At 51.6% G+C, this 21,570-nt stretch overlaps 1 protein-coding gene across 1 annotated transcript in view; it reads left to right on the forward strand.

Moving 5' to 3' along the window:
* The window catches only part of ATM (ATM serine/threonine kinase), a 1,586,045-nt gene that overhangs the window by 1,241,892 nt on the left and 322,583 nt on the right, over positions 1-21,570 (forward strand). The window contains exon 52 of the mRNA XM_085621514.1: positions 20,112-20,270. Within this exon, the coding sequence (XP_085477640.1) occupies positions 20,112-20,270 (159 nt within the window). The remainder of the gene's footprint in view (positions 1-20,111; positions 20,271-21,570) is intronic.

A 21,570-nucleotide genomic window follows, 5' to 3' on the forward strand; every position in this document is an offset into this window, starting at 1 on the left:
GCAGATGACGCTAACGACATCACATGGAGCTGATTGACACCACCTACCGGTGTGCAGGGGTATTGCTTGTAGAAAAATCTTCCTGATCCAGTCTGATGCCAGGGAAATTCAAAGATAAGGAATCTACGGCTAGATCATGCCTCTACCAGATAAAGAATTACTGAAGGTAAATAACTTGTTCTTTAATGTTTAGTGGTAGGTGTTAAAAACTCACCAGGAAAGGGGAATGAGTAAAAAGACATATTTAGCTAGTATGGTATCTCACACCTATCTGCTCATCATTAAAGTCTTTGGTGACAATAAAGGATAAAGAGTGCCCAGATACATATTTGTTACTCAAGTTGGATGGAGTCTTCTTTTGCTGTGATGGACAATGGCCTGTTTCTCGAAACTCCAGGGCTGTGACTATGGTAGTTACAGGTTCTGATGGATTCTCTCAGCTGTAGAGTCCTCGCCTCATGAATTTCCTCCAGGTGCCAGACTAGACCATGGCTACAGCCCAACTCTGGTATCTTGCCAGTTATAACGTAACAGAGTTATAAATGGAGCCGACTGACACTCTGGCCTCAGTTCCTTTCATTTTCGCACTTCTTGGGAGATCCGGAGTTTTCGCTTCATTGAAAACTTTCCACAGATCCTTATAATTGTAGGGTGATAGGGATTTGTGTCACCCCCAAGAGTGTCAGATTGTGAGTGATACAGCAAATGTAAGTCTGAAAGATCACAGACTTTTTTTGAATTTTAAATCCAAGGCGTGCTGTCTTTGTGTGTTCTCTGCCCCATGGACTCAATAATGATTACTTTCACTTGCTGACAGCACCATCCTGCATATCTTTCCCAAAGTTCATTGGAATCAATATTCGTCAGCAGGCGTAGACAATCTTTTATAATTTCATCACACTTTTCTTAAAAAAGGATATTTTTACTCATGTTTCTTTCAAGACATTCTTTTTAATGAAAAGTTCATTATTAACTGTCAGTTGATATCCACATTGTATCATTCAGTTCAATTGTCATACACAGTGGAAAAATATTGCTTTAATCTTGACTTCAGGGGTGTACTGTAAAAAAAAAAATTAAACTATCCATCAGTAAAATATTTCATGTTCACCATAGGAATAAAAAACAAGATCAAGCAACCTGCTCATCTTTGTCACTGTGAGAAATAATGTGCTGTGTAACAAAATTCCCTTGTCTATACATGATGATGTGTGTTTAGTCACCATTCACACATTAAGCCACTCATTTTCGTGCCGATATTGAACGCTGCATTGAACAGAAATACATGCATGAGTCACAAAACAATCAGTGCAATATACCGGAAGTCACCTCGTGTGCCCCACTGACATGCTGAAGTCCCTACCCAAATAATCCTCAACCAACTCTATAGTTTTCCTAACAAGCATCTGCCCAAACCATCATGTTACCCAAACACCACCGAAGTGGCGATAATAACATTCTGTCTCACCAAATTTGCTAGCAAAGCTCGAAACTTTCCCTTACCTATATGTCAACATGACCCAGTAAACACTTCCTGAGACTCAGCATACGCTAAACCACTTTTCTCCGATCGTTGTGTCCTGCTGCCTTTTTTCATGGCTTCTCCACTCCTGTATCCTGCTTGTCATTCATACAAAGTAACATATGCAAGCTCTTCAATTGTGCCTCTGTCATCAGTGGGCCCAGCACCATAACCTTTCTGATGGAGACTATTTGACTTTCTTTACAGGCAGCTTGGCACCTAAGGTGGTGGCTGGTGATGGAATGTCTGACATGCTTCGGTGGTGCCGAATGCTTCCTCCCTTGCCTCAATCAATCAGGGTTTTTTAAAGTACACTATTGACCCGTTAGGGTCTCAAGGCGCTGAGGGGTGGGTGTGCGCAGCTCCGTTGATGTCATATAAGAATGACCCCAACAGAGATAAGAAGATAAGACTCTTGAGATTGTGGAGATCAGAGGACTATGCTCCATTGTAGAGTTCCATAAACTTCAGGTGATCCACCTGATTACTGAGGCATCCATGTTCTCGTTTCATGGTCGGCATGAAGTTCTTGCATACAGCACGACCATGATATGATAGGGTGCTGTGGGCTTGTGATTTCTGTCCTTTGAGTTATTGAGGCTATTGTGTGGGGTTCAGATTCGCAATATTTGACTGACCATCAGTCATCTAACCTGGTCTATGAACATGAGAGCGGATCACAGCAGTCAGCGTCACCTTGCTAACTGTCAGTGATACCTTCAGAGGACGTTTGTTCCATCTTCGTCGACTGAAACACCCGATTGGTGGAAATCTTTGCCACTCACGAAAGTGCTATTTTTCACTCCGTGGAGCTCTGTGAGACACATTCTATTTGCAATCGAACTCCCAGGCTTACTGCATGTTGCCATCCCTCTCAATTCCCACATCAACAGAACTCTTGAACATCACTTGCCTGATCAGCTATTCAGTGGCTGCGCTGGTCCCAAAAAGGGAAGACTATTCAAAAGCAGACAAGCTGGATTGTCCTCTCTATTAGGATCTGCTATGGGCTTGCCAGGAAGTTGCCTCAGGGCATCAGGCATCATGCCCTATTCATCCAAGGTGAAGGCTGCATCTTTGGTGTTGTCGAGGGATCTTCCTTTCCTGGACATCTGTTGAGCTGTGATGTGGGCTTCTGCCGCACTTTCACCTGTCTTGGTGCTGGTATTGCCATTTTGCCAGGATTGTGCTGTAGGGCTTTTTGGTTTGATAGTCTCCCCAAACCCACTTCCTTGGGAGTCCTGATTAGGTATTACCAAGGTTCTGAACTTTGCGCCCGATATACAAAGTTAATTGTGCTCCTAAATTGTACAGAAGTGACTTGTGCTATTAGTAGAAACTCACTTTGCATATTCACAAAACATGGCCATGAATGTAATTTTCCCACTTGTCATATTACACCTCCATGATGCGCTATTGTAAGTGTGTGTTTGCAAAGCAGATTTCCACTCCGGAAACAAAGATTTGCTGATGTCAGTGGTAGGAATACATCCTTTATCCTGGATACAGGGAATGGGGATGGCAGGGAACACATCAAACATGGGCGGGTTTGTAAAAGGAGTTTCTTCACAGGGAAATTGTTTCCCTATGGGGAAGCACAATTTGTCTTTTGTTTTGTGTTTATACAGATGTAAATGTACACCATGTGCATTTACACATGCATAAAGAGTAATGAATGTGGGTAAGATAAAATTCACATAAGAATTCCAAAACATATACTGACACTATTCACCTCCAGCAGATTCCCAGGAAAATGCGTAGAATCCTTTATGAAATCCATGGTAGTCTAAAATTTACTTCAAACATGGTGAAAATCGATGTCAGTATAACCTCACTACTTTATGTTCTCCATTGGAGCCATGGTGTCTGTGTTTCCCAATTGCGGCATTGAGATAGTCCAGTGTTATCTGTAGCAACTTTGGTGACACCAGTATCTGAAAGAGACAATTAGTTACAGATTCCTTACCTTTAGAATTACCCCCAGGCGTCAGACTGGATCCGAAGAATTTTTTCGTCAGCAGTACCCCTGTCCGTCGAAATGTGGCGTTGGTCGGCTCCGCGTTCGTCGTTTGCGTCGTTGTCGCCAGGATGACGTCGCAGTAGCTACTTAGATGCCGCCCTTGCTCGCTGACGTCAGTTCTTTCTTTTTCCGCACCAGCCAGCGCAGATCCGGAGAGAGCAGTACCTTCGGTCACTTTTTGACTGATCTTTTGCGACTTTCGTCAACGCTGTTTTTTGAGTCTTCGACTCCTGGTGTGTAGGAGAGTAGGGTCTGCTTTCTATGTTCACCCCCACTTTTTGCTTTTGCTCCACTGGTTTTCGACTTAGATGTGGCTGTGGGCCTGCTAATCAGACCCACAGCCCAGCTGTTCTCTCTCTAAACTATTACTATGTACTTTAGGTGCATAACCCAATTGGATAGGATCACCTTATTGGCCCCTGTACAGTGTACCTTAGGTACCCAGGGCATAGGTGTACCCTAGGCCTACCAGGGGCTGCAGCATGTATTATGCCACCCCTGGCCTTCCATTATGACACAACTGGCTGATCACTCAGCTGGGGCAAGGTTGTGTAATCACCCCTTGCTTAGGTGTAGTATTCCTATACCTACCTTATATATAGACACATGTGTACCTATCAGCCACTCCTCTGGCAGGCCTTAACAATCCTGGAGGCAGAGTGCTTGGTAACATGTGAGATGGTGCTCTAGCATGAGCTGAGCCTGTCTGCAGCTTTCGGAACCATGTCCTTATAGCTGTTCTATGATATAGCCTACCATATACTCTTAAAGTACCTTATAATCTTAAACGGTTATGGTAACTATGGTTTGGCTTTATCGAAACATGTTGTGTAAGGTGTCTAACACTTTGGAATAATACCCCCATACCATTTCTGGCAATGAGGATATTATTCCTCCCTTCTAGAGGGAGAAGACATGTTGAAACCTACCTACCCGGTTAAAGTTAACCAGAGCCCCAGCATCACAAAATGGATGCTGCTGCCACAGACACAAGTCTGACCTCCTGCTGCTGGGAGTCCTTCCAGCGAGGGAGGCTTGGACAATAGGTTTCCTGCCTCGGGAGGTGCGAGCACCACCCTAGACAGGATTTAGTGTATTGGGGCAGGGAGGGTTGAATGAAACGAGACACTGCCTGGGGCACACAAGGTGTCCCATGCATAGTCCAGTTCAAACCAGTGCTGGGGCACTCCAGCCCCAGCTCTGGCGCAAAACTGGACAAAGGAAAGGGGGTGTAGCCACTCCCCTTCCTGGTCCCACCCATAGGAGGAACCTTGCAGGTAGCCTAGCCCACTAGCCCAGTATTTTAGTAGCTAGTTGGGCCCTGCTATATTAGATTAACCTGAATCTGCAACTTGAACAGAAACTCTGGACCTTCGACATTTGACCTCAGGAAAAAGACTGAAGAAATCTCCCTTGTGGCCAAGGAGTGACCACCCTGAGCAACCAGGCACCATCCAGCGACCGCTGCTTGCTTTGCGACTGAATCCTACGAGGGACGACTGCAGAGACTGACCAGCGCCGAGACTTCCAGACACCTCTGAACCAGATCCACATCTCCAGCGAAGCTGAGACCCATGAAGGCGACGAGGGACGTGGGACCGGCGACTTGGGAAAAGTGGCTAGCAACTGACTAGCGCGACTTCTGAGGCTTCCTCGAGGCTGTGCTTGGGGAATTGAGAAGCCCCACTCCCGAGCACCATCTGCAAAGAAGACCAGCTCCCCACACTTCACGTGTTCTGCGTGGGGCCCTTCTGCACCTGTGTTGCTCGACTTGTTGTCCGGTTGCTGGCCCGTTGGCTAGTAGCCTCTGCGACGACGAACCTTTACTTTCAACTTGCTGGTCCGGCTCCTCCAGACTGGCACCCTCTCCTCTGTGAAAGAGAAGCACCCCAGACCTTCCTGGTCTGCACCTGAAGCAAGTCCTCCATCCTGCGTGGGTTCCGCTTGCCAAGGCTTGTTGGGTCCTGACTCGACTTCGACGCCGCCGACAGCAAGAGCCTTCGTGGGCCAGCTCACCTCCTGGTCCTGGTCGTCCTCGACGTCTCCTGGTACCCGTGGCTGCTGCGACAAGCTTCACCTCTTCACCTGCATCTTCACGACATCGCCTGGTTCCTTCCTGGTCCCTTCCCGGCTCCTGGCTGGTGACCTAGACTCTGTCCCTTCTGCTTGCAGGTTCCTTCCTTCTTGATCCCCACCTTGGGGTCCACCGGACACTCTTCACTGACTGCCTGTCAGCAACTTTCCTTCAGGCATCCATAGAAGTCCACGACGAAACCCAACGCAAGTTCACACCTATGCACCCGCAGCACGTGGGCTAGGTAACTTGGGTACTTCGGTGCTCACAAGGGTATTGACTATCCTAGGGTCTAGTTTCCGAGTCTCGACTTTCTAGCTATACCAGAAGTGTCCAAAAACTGCTTATTTCTAACTGCTAGTGATTCTATCGACTTTTACGCATTACGCGTGAGTGTTTCCACTCTGCACCTGAATCCCGTGGGCCTCCCACTTCCTAACTGTTGGTAGTATAGTGTAGCCCCAGCGATTGCCTAGGCCTATCCTGTGTTCGTGACAGTGGTCCTTATACCACTTACTTAGTATATGGTTTGCGTGGCCCCTAGGGCCTAACTGTATTACTTACCTGTGTGACTTAATGTATGCTTAAATAAGACTGTGTTGTACTTACCTCAAATCTCATAAAGAGTGCTGAGGGTTTGACTAGAATAAATACATTCTATTTTTATATATATCTGTTGTGGTGTCCTTTCATTTGGTATTCAAGGGATTACATATGGTATAACAGCTGGCTTCACATGCCATTCAGAGTATAGCTTAAGACTGCTCTTGTCCATGCTACCACTAGGATAGCTGGTCTATAAGGTTGACTTTACAACCAATCACCATAGGGGTTGTTTGGACTGATACAAGGTGTACACTAGAATTAGTGGCATCATATATCAGGCCAACTTCTCACATGGTGCACTTAAGGATGCCCGGTTTCAAGGCTTGCGGGTCCTTCCGAAAGCTGATGTCGGTGACGGATCTGCATTGCATGTGCCTGTGGTGCCTCGAGCAGGACCACGACCCCAAGTCGTGCCCCGACTGCCGGACCATGAATCCGAAGTGTCTGTGGTCCTGAAAGCTTCTCATGGCCCGGCAGTCTGCTCCGCGTTGTTCAATGTCCCGGTCGCGCGGGAGGTCGAGGGATTGGTTGCGGAGTCACCACCTCACGTCCTCGAAGGCTTTTCAATTCTCAGGTAGGTCAAAGTACAAGAAGAAGTACAAGAAGAAGTCGAAGAATCATCGTCGCTCTTCGAATTCTCCTGTCAATTGGCCGACGCGACCTGATAACACCTCCCCCAGCGCCGATTCCACCGGCATCACGTCAGCAGCTGACGCCGGTAGTGACCCCAACTGGCGTCGACCCCCGCCTCCACCCTGACTTGGACACGGAGCCGGACCGACGCCAGATCCGGCGCCGATGGGTACTTTTGTACACCTGTTCTACCCTGGTGTTCCTCTCAGGCCAAATTGGCAACCAGAGGAGGGTGAGGAGGACTGGGAGAGGTCTGGGGACCTTTTAACTGACCAGTTTGAAGAACCGGACTGGAGAGAGGAGTTGGGGGAAGCCAGTGGTCTGGATACCTCCCCAGACCTTGGTATGTTGTCTCCTCCTACTGTGGCTACGAAGGAGGGGGCTTCTTACGCAGTGGTGTTGCATAGGGCGTCCGAGGCTCTCAACCTCGAGCTACCTACAGTGGCAGTCAGGTCTAACCTCCTGATGGAGGTGCTTCAACCGGCAGCGAGCTCTGCAGAGCACGGCTGCGGTTCAATGAAGCCCTAACTGACATCTTTTTGGGTACCTGGTCCAGGCCCAACACATGGGCTCCTGTGGATTGGATGATTGCCTCATGCCACCGTCCGGCTCCAGGTGACCCCACTTTCCTCTCCCAACACCCCACCCCTGAGAGCTTGGTGGTCCAAGCCTCGACATCCAAAGGCGCATTGCTTAACGCTCCACCTGATAGGGAATCCAAAAAGCTGGACCATCTTGGAAAGATGATGTTTTCTTCCTCCAGCTTGGGACTGCGGTCTTTAAACACCGCATGTCTGTTGGGCCGTTACACCCACTCCGTGCCGGATACGGTAGCGCAGGGGCTGCCCCAGTTCCCTGAGGAAGACCGGGCCGCGTTCTCCCGTGCAGTTGCTTAGGGGAGAGACGCAGCCAAGTTTACCATACGATGTGGGCTGGACACCGCCGACTCGCTAGGCAGAATGATTTAATCATCGGTAGCCCTACGATGCTAGACCTGGCTGAGGTCGACTGGCTTTTCTGGGGATGTCCAGGCTACCCTGATGGACATGCCCTTTGATGGCCCCCGCCTGTTCGGCAGCAAAGCAGACAATGCGCTAGAGCGCTTCAAGGACTCTCTGGCTACGGCCAAGTACTTGGGCCTCTCCACCACCCACCATGCACAGTCTGCTTTTTGCCCCTGGTACCCCGCCACATTCCACCCAGAGACACAGGCCGACGCAAGCTCCTCAGCCCCAGTGTGGCCGGGGACGTGGGACCCACCGTCGTGGGTCTGGGGGCCAGCGAGCGGGTCAGTCCACCAGTGCCCCCTCTGCAGTAGCGTCCAAACCCTCCTAGTCCGACCTTTTCAGGGCCACCGATCGCCAGTGGGTGGCAGGATTCGCCATCACCTCCCCCACTGGCGCAACATCATGTTGGACAGGTAGGTTTTGCAGATAGTCCGAAGGGGCTACTCCCTCCCCTTCAAGACTACCCCCCCAGCCATGCCACTTCAGTGCCATCGTATGTCGGAGAATCATCTGGCCCTTCTCCAACAGGAAGTTATGCTTTCTTGGCCAATGGAGCCATCAAGCTAGTTCCTGCCCCAGAAGTAGGACGTGGTTGCTATTCCCTTTACCTTCTGGTGCCCAAGAAGTACAAAGGCCTGCGTCCTATCTTGGATTCCAAGGACGTCAGCCGCTTCCTCCGGAAGGCGAAGTTCAAAATGTTGACGCTCGGGTCCTTTCTGCCTTCGACCCTGGAAACTGGATGGTAGCGTTGGACTTGCAGGACGCTTACTTTCACATTCCCGTCCTGCCGGTCCACCGGCGTTACCGGCAGTTCACGGTAGGCCACCAGCACTTTCAGTTTACCGTGCTCCCCTTTGGCCTTACCAGCGCCCCTCTGGTGTTTACAAAAGTGATGGTGGCGGTAGTAGCTCATCTGCGCAGATCAGGGGTTTTAGTCCCCCCCTATCTCGATGACTGGCTGTTGAAGGCGGGCTCGCACCAGGCAGTCGTCTCCCCCTTCCAGACTATGGCGGACCTCCTGCATTCGCTGGGGTTCACACTCAACGTGCCAAAGTCACACCTGACTCCCTCTCAGAAGCTCCTTTTAATCGGAGCGGTTCTGGAAACAACGCAGTTTCGTGCTTATCCTCCCGAGCAGTGAGTCCGGGATATTCAGGCTATGATACCGATCTTTCAGCCTCGATCCTGGGTTTCGGTCAGAATAACCCTGTGGCTGCTGGGCCTCATGGCCTCCTGCATCCTGCTGGTGGATCATGCCAGGTGGCATATGCGGGCTCTGCAGTGGGACCTGAAGTTCCAGTGGGCACAACATCAAGGAAATCTGTCCGATGGTGTTCAGATGTCGGAGGGCACAAGGATTGGGTCAACGGCAGATCCCTCTACCTTCACAGTGGTGACAGATGAATCTGAAAGAAACACGTTAGTTAGATTTCTCACCTTAGAATATCCCCAGGCGTCAGGCTGGATCCGGAAAGATTTTTCGTCAGCAATACCCTTGCGCGTCGCTAGGCGTCGTCTGCGGCTCCGCGTCCGTCGTCGGCGTCGAGCGCTGGGATGACGTTGTCGGAGTACTTAGACGCCGCCCTCGCGCGCTGACGTCAGTTCTTCTTTTTTCCGCGCCAGACAGCGCCGATCCAGGAAGAGCATACCCTTTTAGTAATTTTTTGACTAAACTTTTTGAACTCTTTTGTCTATACTCGTCGACTCGACTCTGGTGCCGGTAGGATGCCTGGTTTTAAACCTTGTGACTCCTGTCACCGACTGATGTCGGTTACGGACCACCACCGCCGGTGCCTTTACTGCCTAGGGGCCGACCACGATGCCGAGTCGTGCCTCGACTGCCGGGCCTTGACTTCGGAGGCTAGGCGGGAGCGGTCCCACAAGCTCCTCGAGCGTTGTTCGAGGTCCCGGTCGAGGAGGAGGTCGAGGGACTGGTCGCGGAGCCGCAGCCATTACCACTCGTCCGGTTCCAAGTCTTCGGGTAAGTCGAAGCATAGTAAGAAGCCCAAGAGACGACATCGCTTTTTGGGCTTCCCTCGCCGGTCGCGCGACTCGGCTGAGGGTTCGGGTGGTACCACCCACGCGGCTCCGTCGGAGCCGCAGGAGTCACATCCGTCCCCATACCCGCCGGTCCCAGGGACTGAAGCGACTCCGGCGGAGATCAGTGCCTTCCTCTTGGCCTTGAGAGGCCTGGCTCTGCCGTTGACACCTGCCGGCGTGCCTTCGGGCCCCGTGGGCTCGACTGGGAGGCCTAGCGAGCCGGCGGCTCCGGCGCCGTCGCCGACTCCAGTCCCGACGCCGCAGGTCCCCGCGGGATCCAGGCCTGGATCCCAGTCGGTGCCGGTCGACCTCGTGACCCCTCCGCCGGCACCGACTCCGGTGCCACCCCCGGCGCCGCCTTCGGACGATGCCGTTCACCGGCTCAGTCCCGGTCCGGGCCCGGCGTCGGAGCAGCGCCATCCGGTGCTGCACCCGACGCCGATGGGTGGCAATTTCATCTTCTGCCCGGCTCCGATCATTCCACCTGTCTACCAGGAATCGGATGACGGTGACGACTGGGAGGGGTCTGATGACCCTCTGGCCCGGCAGGGCCAGTTATCACAGGACTGGGCAGACAAACTGGGGGATGCCAGTGGACTTGACACCTCCCCTGACACTGGCTTCATCTCTCCTCCGACAGTGGCTTTGGAGGAAGGTGCTGCATTTTCTGTGGTGCTGCGCAAGGCGGCCGAAGCCCTTGGGCTAGAGCTACCTGCTGTGGCCGTGAGGATTAACCTCCTCACAGAAGTGCTCCAACCGTCAGCAAGCTCCTCGGAGCCTCTGCTACAGTTTAATGAAGCACTAGTGGAGGTTCTGAAGGGCACCTGGTCCAAGCCCTCCACAGTACCTCCTGTGGGCCAAAACGTGGCCCGGCGACCCCAGTTTTCTGTCCATGCACCCCTCGCCTGAGAGCCTGGTTATCCAGGCCTCTACTTCCCAGACCTCCTTCCCGTCCGCTCCCCCGGTTCGGGAATCCAAGAGACTAGAACAGTTTGGTAAGAAGATGTTCTCCTCCCTTAGTTTGGGATTGCGGTCTATTAACACCGCTTGTCTCTTGGACCGTTACTCCCACTCCCTGTGGGATACGGTGGAGGACGTGCTGCCCCAGTGTCTGGAGGAGGCCCAGACACGGCTCGCCCAGGCTCTTGCCGAGGGGCGGGATGCAGCGCGGCATGCAGTCCGATTTGGACTGGACACTACGGACTCGCTAGGTAGGGCAATGTCTACCACGGTGGCGCTTCGTCGCCACGCCTGGCTGCGGTCCACGAGTTTTTCTGGGGATGTCCAGAGCACCCTCATGGAGATGCCGTTCGATGGCAGTCGCCATTTTGGCGACAAAGCGGATAGTGCGCTAGAGCGCTTTAAGGACTCCTGGGTTACGGCCAAGTCCTTGGGCCTCTCGGCCCGCACCCGCAAGCTTCCGCTTTTCGCCCCTTTCGTGGCCAAGGAAGGGGCGCCCCCTCACGTCCGCCTAGCCACAGGCCGCAGAACCAACCTCCACGCGGTCGCGGACGTGTATTCCGCCGAGGCGGTACAGTTCGACAACGTGCCGGTCCAGCCACATCTACCCCGGCAGCATCCGCCTCAAAGCCCTCCTAGTCCGTGCTTTCAGGCCCATTCCACGGCAGTGGGAGGCAGAGTTCGCCATCACCTGCTCCATTGGCGTTCCATCATGTTGGACAGGTAGGTGCTGCAAATCGTCCGAAGGGGCTACTCCCTCCCCTTCGAGGCGACTCCTCCAGCCATGCCACCGCAGTGCCACCGCATGTCAGGGATCACTTGAATCTTCTATGGGAGGAAGTTACGGCCCTCTTGGCCAAAGGGGCCATCGAGCGCGTTCCTGGTCCAGAAGTAGGACGTGGTTGTTATTTCCACTACTTTCTGGTTCCCAAGAAGGGCAAAGGGGGCCTATGCCCTATCTTGGACCTCAGGAGCGTCAACGCCTTCCTCCGGAAGGAGAGGTTCAAGATGCTCACCTTAGCTCAGGTTCTAGCTGCCCTCGACCCTGGAGACTGGATGGTAGCGTTGGGACTTGCAGGCCGCTTATTTCCACATTCCCGTCCTGCCGGCCCACCGGCGTTACCTGCGGTTCATGGTGGGCCAGGAGCATTTTCAGTTTACTGTGTTCCCCTTCGGCCTCACCAGTGCCCCTCGGGTGTTCACGGAAGTGATGGCGGTGATCGCAGCTCATCTGCGCAGATTGGGGGTTCCAGTCTTCCACTATCTCGACGACTGGTTGTTGAAGGCGGGCTCGCCCCAGGCAGTCGTCTCCCACCTCCAGGCTACGGCCGACCTCCTGCATTTGCTGGGATTCTCCATCAATGTGCCGAAGTCGCATCTGAGTCCCTCCCACAAGCTCCTCTTCATCGGAGCGGTTCTGGACTTGGCACAGTTCCGGGCCTATCCTCCGGTACAGCGGGTCCGGGATATTCAGGCTCTGATTCCCATCTTCCGGCCTCTATCCTGGGTTTCGGTCAGGTTGGTGCTGTGGCTTCTGGATCTGATGGCCTCCTGCATCCTGCTGGTACATCATGCCAGGTGGCGGATGCGGGCTCTGCAGTGGGACCTGAAGTTTCAGTGGGCCCAGCATAGGGGCAACCTGTCCGACCATGTCTTGATCTCGGAGGGCACTGCAAGTCAGTTGCAGTGGTGGCTCACGGACCGCGATTGGGCCAGTGGCAGACCCCTCTCCCTACCCCAACCGGAGCATGTAGTGGTGACGGATGCGTCCCTCCTGGGATGGGGGGGCCACATGGGAAAGGCGGAGATCAGAGGACTCTGGTCTCCGGAGGAGTCTCGGCTCCATATCAACCTTTTGGAGCGGAGAGCGATCCGTCTTGCACTGAAGGCATTCCTTCCCTCTGTCCGGGGAAGTGTAGTGCAGGTGTTCACGGACAACACCACCGCCATGTGGTATTGCAACAAACAAGGCGGGGTGGGGTCGTGGACCCTTTGTCAGGAGACTCTGCGCCTCTGGACGTGGCTGGAACATCAGGGCATCACCCTGGTGGTCCAACATCTGGCGGGCTCTCTGAACGCCAGAGCAGACAAACTCAGCCGCCGGTGCATGATGGATCACAGACGGCGTCTCATCTCGGACGTGGCACAAGGCCTCTTTCAGCAGTGGGGAGAGCCTTGGTTAGATCTATTCGCAACCGAAGAGAACGCGCAATGTCAGCAGTTCTGCGCGTTGGAGTTTCCAAGGCGGCACTCGCTCGGGGACGCCTTTCGTCACTAGTGGAGTTGCGGTCTGTTGTACGCCTTTCCACCTATACCACTTCTGCCCAGAGTGCTGAAGAAGATCAGGCGTGACCGGGCCCAAGTCATCTAGGTGGCTCCGGATTGGGCACGAAGATACTGGTATCCCGAGCTACTCAGTCTGTCGATCGATCCCCCGATACGACTGCCTCTTCAGGAGGACCTTCAGTCGCAGCAGCAGGGGACAGCCCTCCACCCGAACCTGTCCAGTCTCCACCTCCATGCGTGGAGATTGAGCGGCGACAGTTGATGCCATTTGACTTGCCTCCTGAAGTCTGTGATGTTATTCTGGCAGACAGGCGTCCCTCCACTAAATCGGTATACGCCTGCAGGTGGAACAAATTTGTGGCATGGTGCACAGCAAAAGCTGTGTATCCCCTTTCCGCCCCTCTTTGAGGTTCTCCTCTTCCTTCTTTCCATGGCCCAGCAAGGCTCTGCTCTGGGCACTCTTAACGGTTATCTTTCTGCTATCTCTGCTTTCCTACGGCTCCCTGATCAGCCCTCTCTTTTCAGATCCCCTGTTGTTTCACGCTTCCTTAAGGGCATTACTCACATGTTTCCTCCTGTCCCTTTCGTAATGCCTCAGTGGGATTTGAATCTTGTTTTGACATATCTGATGTGCGCTCCCTTTGAGCCCCTTCATAATTTTCCCCTTCGTCTATTGACGCTTAAGACTGCTTTCCTGGTAGCCATCACCTCGGCTAGACGGGTGAGTGAGCTCCAGGCTCTCTCTTCTCAGCCTCCTTACCTTTCTGTCTATCCGGACAAAGTTGTTCTCAGGACTCATCCTTCCTTTCTTCCTAAGGTGGTGACTGCCTTTCACATCGGACAGTCTGTTACCCTGCCCACCTTCTTTCCGCCTCCTTCGAAAGAGGAAGAGAGGCTCCACCGTCTGATTGGTTGTAAAGTCAACCTTATAGACCAGCTATCCTAGTGGTAGCATGGACAAGAGCAGTCTTAGGCTAAACTCTGTATGGCATGTGAAGCCAGCTGTTATACCATATGTAATCCCTTGAATACCAAATGAAAGAACACCACAACAGATATATATAAAAATAGAATGTATTTATTCTAGGCAAACCCTCAGCACTCTTTATGAGATTCGAGGTAAGTACAACACAGTCTTATTTAAGCATACATTAAGTCACACAGGTAAGTAATACAGTTAGGCCCTAGGGGCCACGCAAACCATATACTAAGTAAGTGGTATAAGAACCACTGTCACGAACACAGGATAGGCCTAGTCCTAGGGAATCGCTGGGGCTACACTATACTACCAAAGGTTAGGAAGTGGGAGGCCCACAGGATTCAGGTGCAGAGTGGAAACACTCACGCGTAATGCGTAAAAGTCGAAATAGTAGTTATTAGAAATTAACAGTTTTAGGACACTTCTGGAATAGCTAGGAAGTCGAGACTCGGAAACTAGACCCTTGGATAGTCAATACCCTTGTGAGCACCGAAGTACTCAAGTTACCTAGCCCACGGGCTGCGGGTGCATAGGTGTGAACTTGCGTCGGGTTTCGTCGTTGACTCCTATGGATGCCTGAAGGAAAGTTGCTGACAGGCAGTCAGTGAAGAGTGTCCGGTGGATCCCAAGGATGGAATCAAGAAGGAAGGATACCTGCAAGCAGAAGGGACAGAGTCTAGGTCACCAGCCAGGAGCCGGGAAGGAACCAGGAAGGAACCAGGCGATGTTGTGAAGATGCAGGTGAAGAGGTGAAGCTTGTCGCAGCAGCCACGGGTACCAGGAGGCGTCGAGGACGACCAGGACCAGGAGGTGAGCTGGCCCACGAAGGCTCTTGCTGTCGGCGGCGTCGAAGTCGAGTCAGGACCCAACAAGCCCTGGCAAGCGGAACCCACGCAGGATGGAGGACTTGCTTCTGGTGCAGACCAGGAAGGTCTGGGGTGCTCCTCTTTCACAGAGGAGCGGGTGCCAGTCTGGAGGAGCCGGACCAGCAAGATGAAAACAAAGGTTCGTCGTCGCAGAGGTCACTAGCCAACGGGCCAGCAACCGGACAACACGTCGAGCAACTCAGGTGCAGAAGGGCCCCACGCAGAACACGTGAAGTGTGGGGAGCTGATCTTCTTTGCAGATGGTGCTCGGGATGGGGGCTTCTCAATTCCCCAAGCACAGCCTCGAGGAAGCTTCAGAAGTCGTGCTAGCCAGGTACTAGCCACTTTTCCCAAGTCGCCGGTCCCTCGTCGCCTCCACGGGTCTCAGCTTCGCTGTAGAGGTGGATCTGGTTCAGAGGTGTCTGGAAGTCTCGGCGCTGGTCAGTCTCTGCAGTCGTCCCTCGTAGGATTAGTCGCATAAGCAAGCAGCGGTCGCTGGATGGTGCCTGGTTGCCCAGGGTGGTCACTCCTTGGCCACAAGGGAGATTTCTTCAGTCTTCTTCCAGAGGTCGAATGTCGAAGGTCCAGAGTTTCTGTTCAAGTTGCAGATTCAGGTTAATCTAATTTAGCAGGGCTCAGCTACCTACTGATATACTGGGCTAGTGGGCTGGGCTGCCTGCAAGGTCCCTCCTATGGGTGGGACCAGGAAGGGGAGTGGTTACACCCCCTTTCCTTTGTCCAGTTTCGCGCCAGAGCTGGGGCTGGAGTGCCCCAGCGCCGGTTTGAACTGGACTATGCATGGGACACCTTGTGTGCCCCAGGCAGTGTCTAGTTTCTTTCATCCCTCCCTGCCCCAATACACTAAATCCTGTCTGGGGTAGTGCTCGCACCTCCCAAGGCAGGAAACCTATTGTCCAAGCCTCCCTCGCTGGAAGGACTCCCAGCAGCAGGAGGTCAGACTTGTGTCTGTGGCAGCAGCATCCAGTTTTTGATGCTGGGGCTCTGGTTAACTTTAACCGGGTAAGTAGGATTCAACATGTCTTCTCCCTCTAGAAGGGAGGGATAATATCCTCATCCCCAGAAATGGGATGGGGGTATTATTCCAAAGTGTTAGACACCTTACACGACATGTTTTGATAAAGCCAAACCATAGTTACCATAACCGTTTAAGATTATAAGGTACTTTAAGAGTATATGGTAGGCTATATCATAGAGCAGCTATAAGGACATGGTTCCGAAAGCCGCAGACAGGCTCAGCTCATGCTAGAGCACCATCTCACATGTTACCAAGCACTCTGCCTCCAGGATTGTTAAGGCCTGCCATATAAGTGGCTGATAGGTACACAGGTGTCTATATATAAGGTAGGTATAGGAATACTACACCTAAGCAAAGAGTGATTACACGACCTTGCCCCAGCTGAGTGATCAGCCAGTTGTGTCATAATGGAAGGCCAGGCCAGGGGTGGCACAATACATGCTGCAGCCCCTGGTACGCCTAGGGTACACCTATGCCCTGGGTACCTAAGGTACACTGTACAGGGGCCAATAAGGTGATCCTAACCAATTGGGTTATGCACCTAAAGTACATAGTATAAATTTAGAGAGAGAACAGCTGGGCTGTGGGTCTGATTGGCAGGCCCACAGCCACATCTAAGTCGAAAACCAGTGAAGCAAAAGCAAAAAGTGGGGGTGAACATAGAAAGCATACCCTACTCTCCTACATGGACCACACCAAGCATTTCCGGGTGGACGACCAACTCTTTGTTGGCTACGTGGGCACTAGGAAGGGGCGGGCGGTGCACAGGCGAACCATATCTCGGTGGGTCGTTTTGTGTATCAAAGCTTGTTACTCCTTGGCTAAAAAGGAACCTCCTTTAGGGCTGCGGGCCCATTCCACTTTGGCCACAGCGGCGACTACTGCCCTGGGCCGGGGAGTCCCCTTGCAGGACATCTGTCAGGCAGCAACGTGGGCCTCGCTGCACACGTTTGCTAAACATTATTGCCTGGACAGCCAAGTCCGGAGGGACGGCTTCTTTGGCCGTTCTGTTCTCCAGGACTTTCTGGTGTGATCTTGGTTCGCAAACCCATCACCGGGGTTGGTATTGCTGGGGTATCTATTCTAAGGTGAGGAATCTAACTAACGTGTTTCTTTCAGATGAACAAGTTACTTACCTTCGGTAACGATATATCTGTAAGAAACATTAGTTAGTTAGATTTCTCACCGACCCACCCATCCTCCCTGATCTGCGAACCGATATCTAGGGGTTGAGGTTATCCCTTTCAGGGCCCTAGAATTTTTTGCCACCAGTGTCGGTCTCTTGCATGGCTCTGCGTTCCTGGCGCGGAAAGCGATGTACAAGAAATGACGTCAGCGCGTGAGGGCGGCGTCTAAGTACTCCGACGATGTCCTCCCGGCGCACAATGCCGACGACGGATGCGGAGCCGCAGACGCCGCCTAGCAACGCGCAAGGGTATTGCTGACGAAAAATCTTTCCGATCCAGCCTGACGCCTGGGAATATTCTAAGGTGAGGAATCTAACTAACTAATGTTTCTTACAGATATATCGTTACCGAAGGTAAGTAACTTGTTCATCACTTCTGGAGTGGAGCGGCCACATGGGAGGGGCGGCGATCAGAGGCCTCTGGTCTCTGGCGGAGTCTGGGCTCCACATCAACCTTCTGGAGCTCCGGGCAATCCGTCTTGCGCTGAACGCATTCCTTCCTTCTGTCCGGGGAAGAGTAGTGCAGGTGTTAACGGACAACACCACCGCCATGTGGTACTGCAACAAACAGAGCGGGGTGGGGTCGTGGACCCTATGTCAAGAGGGTCTCCGTCTCTGGACATGGCAGGAACATCAGGGCATATCACTGGTGGTTCAACACCTGGCAGGTTCACTGAACGCCAGAGCGGACAAACTCAGCCGCATATGCATGACGTATCATGAATGACGTCTTCGCTCTGAGGTGGTGCAAGGTCTCTTTTGGCAGTGAGGAGAGCCTTGGTTAGATCTATTCGCCACCGAAGAAAACATGCAATGTCAGCAATTTTGCCCTTTGGAATTTCCAAGGCTGCACATGCTAGGCGGCGCTTTTCGGCGTGAGTGGAGTTGTTATCTTCTATACGCCTTTCCGCCTATACCACTTCTGCCCAGAGTGCTGAAGAAGATCAAGGGCGACCGGGCCCAAGTCTTTCTTGTGGCTCCGGATTGGGTACGAAGAGTCTGGTATCCCGAGCTGTTACACATGGCCATCGATGCTCTGATCAGACTGCCTCTTCGGGAGGATCTTCTGACGCAGCAGCAGGGGACGGTCCTCCACCCAAACCTGTCCAGCCTCCACCTCCTTGCGTGGAGATTGAGCGGCGACAGTTGCCAGCCGTCAACCTTCCTCCCGAACTCTGTGATGTTATCTTGGCAGCCATGCGTCCCTCCACTAAGACGGTATACGCCGGCAGATGGAACAAATTTGTGGGATCGGTGTGCAGCAAAGGTTGTGGATCCCCCTTTCTGACCCTCTTTCTGAGGTTCTCTTGTTCCTCCTTTCTTTGGCCCAGCAGGGCTCTGCTCTGGGCACTCTTAAGGCCTATCTCTCAGCCATTTCAGCTTTTCTTTGGCTATTTGATCAGCCTTCTCTTTTCAAGTCCCCTGTTTTAAATTGCTTTCTTAAGGGCATTACTCATCTTTTTTCTCCTGTTCCCTTTGTGATGCCTCAGTGGGACTTGAACTTGGTTCTTACTTACCTTATGTGCATTCCCTTTGAGCTGCTACATAACTCTTCTCTCTGACTTCTCACTTTAAAGACTGCCTTTCTGGTTGCCATCACTTCTGCTTGCAGAGTGAGTGAGCTCCAGGCTCTTTCTTTGAATCCTCCGTTTCTGGCCGTTCATCCGGACAAGGTTGTCCTTCTAACTCGGCTCTCTTTTCTTCCTAAAGTGGTTACTTTTTTCCACATTGGTCAAACCATCACTTTGCCCACCTTCTTTCCACCTCTGCATCCTTCTAAGGAGGAAGAGAGGCTCCACCGTCTGGATCCAAAACGTGGGCTTTCCTTTTATTTGGATCACACCAAGCAATTCCGGGTGGATGACTAGCTCTTTGTTGGCTACGTGGGCGCCAACAACGGTCTGGCCGTGCATAAACGGACCATCTCTAGGTGGGTTGTTTTGTGCATTAAAGCTTGCTACTCTTTGGCAAAGAAGGAACCTCCAGTGGGATTGCGCGCCCTTTCCACCAGGTTGACGGCAGCTACCACTGCTTTGGGACAGGGAGTCCCCCTCAGTGACATCTGTCAGACTGCTACGTGGGCATCTCTGCAAACGTTCACAAAACACTACTGCCTGGGCAGCCAAGTCCGGAGAGACGGCTTCTTTGGCCGTTCTGTTCTCCAGGACTTTCTGGTGTGAACTTGGTTTGCAGACCCACCTCCGGGGTTGGTATCTATAACTAATTGTCTCTTTCAGATGAACAAGGTACTTACCTTCGGTAACGATATATCTGTAAGAGACATAGATTAGTTATAGATTCCCTACCGCCCCACCCATCCTACCCGTTCTGCGAACTGACTTCTAGGGCCAGGGAACCCCTTTCTTGGCCCTAGTTTTGTGCACCAGTGGTCAGTGTCTTGCATGGCTCTGCGCTTCTTGCATGGAATGTCGTGTTAAAGAACTGAGCTTAGTGCGCAAGGGCGGCGTCTAAGTAGCTACTGTGATGTCATCCCGGCGACCACCACGCCAACGACGAGCGCGGAGCCGGAGCGCGGAGCCGACCTATGCCACCTTCCGACGCACAGGGGTACTGCTGACGAAAAAATTCTCCGAATCCGGTCTGACGCCTGGGGGGTAATTCTAAAGGTAAGGAATCTATAACTAATCTATTTCTCTTACAGATATATCGTTACTGAAGGTAAGTAACTTGTTCTTTAATGCATCTTGCCTATTGCATTTACTGTTATATTTCTCATGCGCAGACAATATGGTACTAAGCCCTAATATTAATCGCTTTCTTTTTGGGGTTTGAATTGGAGAAGGCTTTAAAGATTAAAAGAGTTTACGTGGGACAGACTCACAAATCGTCAAACTCTGTTGTTCAAACCACTAAATCTAATTTTGTTTTTTGGCAGCTAATTTCCAGAATCTCCCTGGATCACCCATACCACACACTGTTTATTATTCTGGCACTTGCCAATGCCAATAAGGATGACATTCTTGCAAAACCGGAGGCAGTGAAAAGAAGCAGATTGACTAAAAACACACCAAAGCAGATCTCCCAACTCGATATGGTATGACGTCTGTGTTTTTTAAAATATATTTTAAATGTAACACACATGCACAAACCACATTAAGCGCACTTGTCTCCATCTGCATGACAGATTTAAATTTAATAAATGCTAGCACAACTAGAACATCAGACTAATCAAAAGCAAATTTGATTTTTTAAGATGAAGAAAATAATGCTTCAAGAATGCTTCTATATTGATAGTCATACTATCCTCAAAGGCACTAAACATAACTAGGGAACATCCATGTGGATAAGACTAGATATGCAAAATGTCAACATACAGCTTTATTCTAGGATTTGCTACTATATTACTCTCATATAACGTTGGTCAGAACTGCATTAGACATGCAGAATCACTGTTGGTTGTCGTTTACTTGAATAAACTTTGATAACCACAAGTATAAACAACCTTAAGCATCTTGAGTCTGAAGCATATCAGGCGATGGCAGCAGTGCTCTTCTACAAATCAGTTAACTACAGATGAGGTTTTACAATGGCTAAATTTTCCTATCCCAGTTCCGTTTTACTGCCCCTTTCCCAATTGTATCCTGGTTTCTGTAATCAAGTCCACTGACTTCTGTACCTGGTGGTGTTCTGTGAGCAAAGTCGTATAGTTGCAGTCCTGTTGATTCAATGTTATGTGTATTTTTAGAGAGCATTATCACTTGTGAGTGTATCCTGGTGCTGTGCACGTGTAGGATCCTGGCACCAAGAGCTGGGGAGGGGAGCTAGTAAAAGTGCCAGCTCTTCAGCCTCTTGTGAATTCAAGTAGGGAGGAGTAGGTGCTGATGTGAAGTGGGAGGTCGTTTGATGTGCGCCCTCTGTGTATGCATTAGATGTGTGTAAGAAAGTGCACAGCTGAGCGGAGGTGCCCGTGCAGGTGAAGGAAGGAGATGTGGCTGTTAAGGTAGGCCATACCGGTATAGTGTAATGCTTTGAAAGTGTGGGTGAGGAACTCTAACTGTGCACTCTTGTGTATTCGGAGCCATGAAGCTCCTTCAGATGTGGTGTGATGTGAGTCCTGCATGGAAAGTTGAGGATGAGTATGGCTGTTTCATTGTGGATGGTCTGCAGTCTTCTGGTGAGATTTGTGATGATTCTGGCATGGAGAGAGTTTCAGTAATCCAGCCTGCTGGTGATGAGGGCGTTGGTGATGGTGTCTTCTGGTGTTGCTCAGTAGCCATTTGAAGATCTTCCTTAGCATCTTCAGGTGTGAGAAAGTTAGATTTAGCTACAATGTTAACCTGGGTGGACATGTCCAGCTAGTTGTAAAGTTTCTGGCTTGCTATTACACTCTACCC

This window comes from Triturus cristatus, chromosome 8 (genome assembly GCF_964204655.1).
Source record: "Triturus cristatus chromosome 8, aTriCri1.1, whole genome shotgun sequence".
Lineage (NCBI taxonomy): Eukaryota > Metazoa > Chordata > Amphibia > Caudata > Salamandridae > Triturus > Triturus cristatus.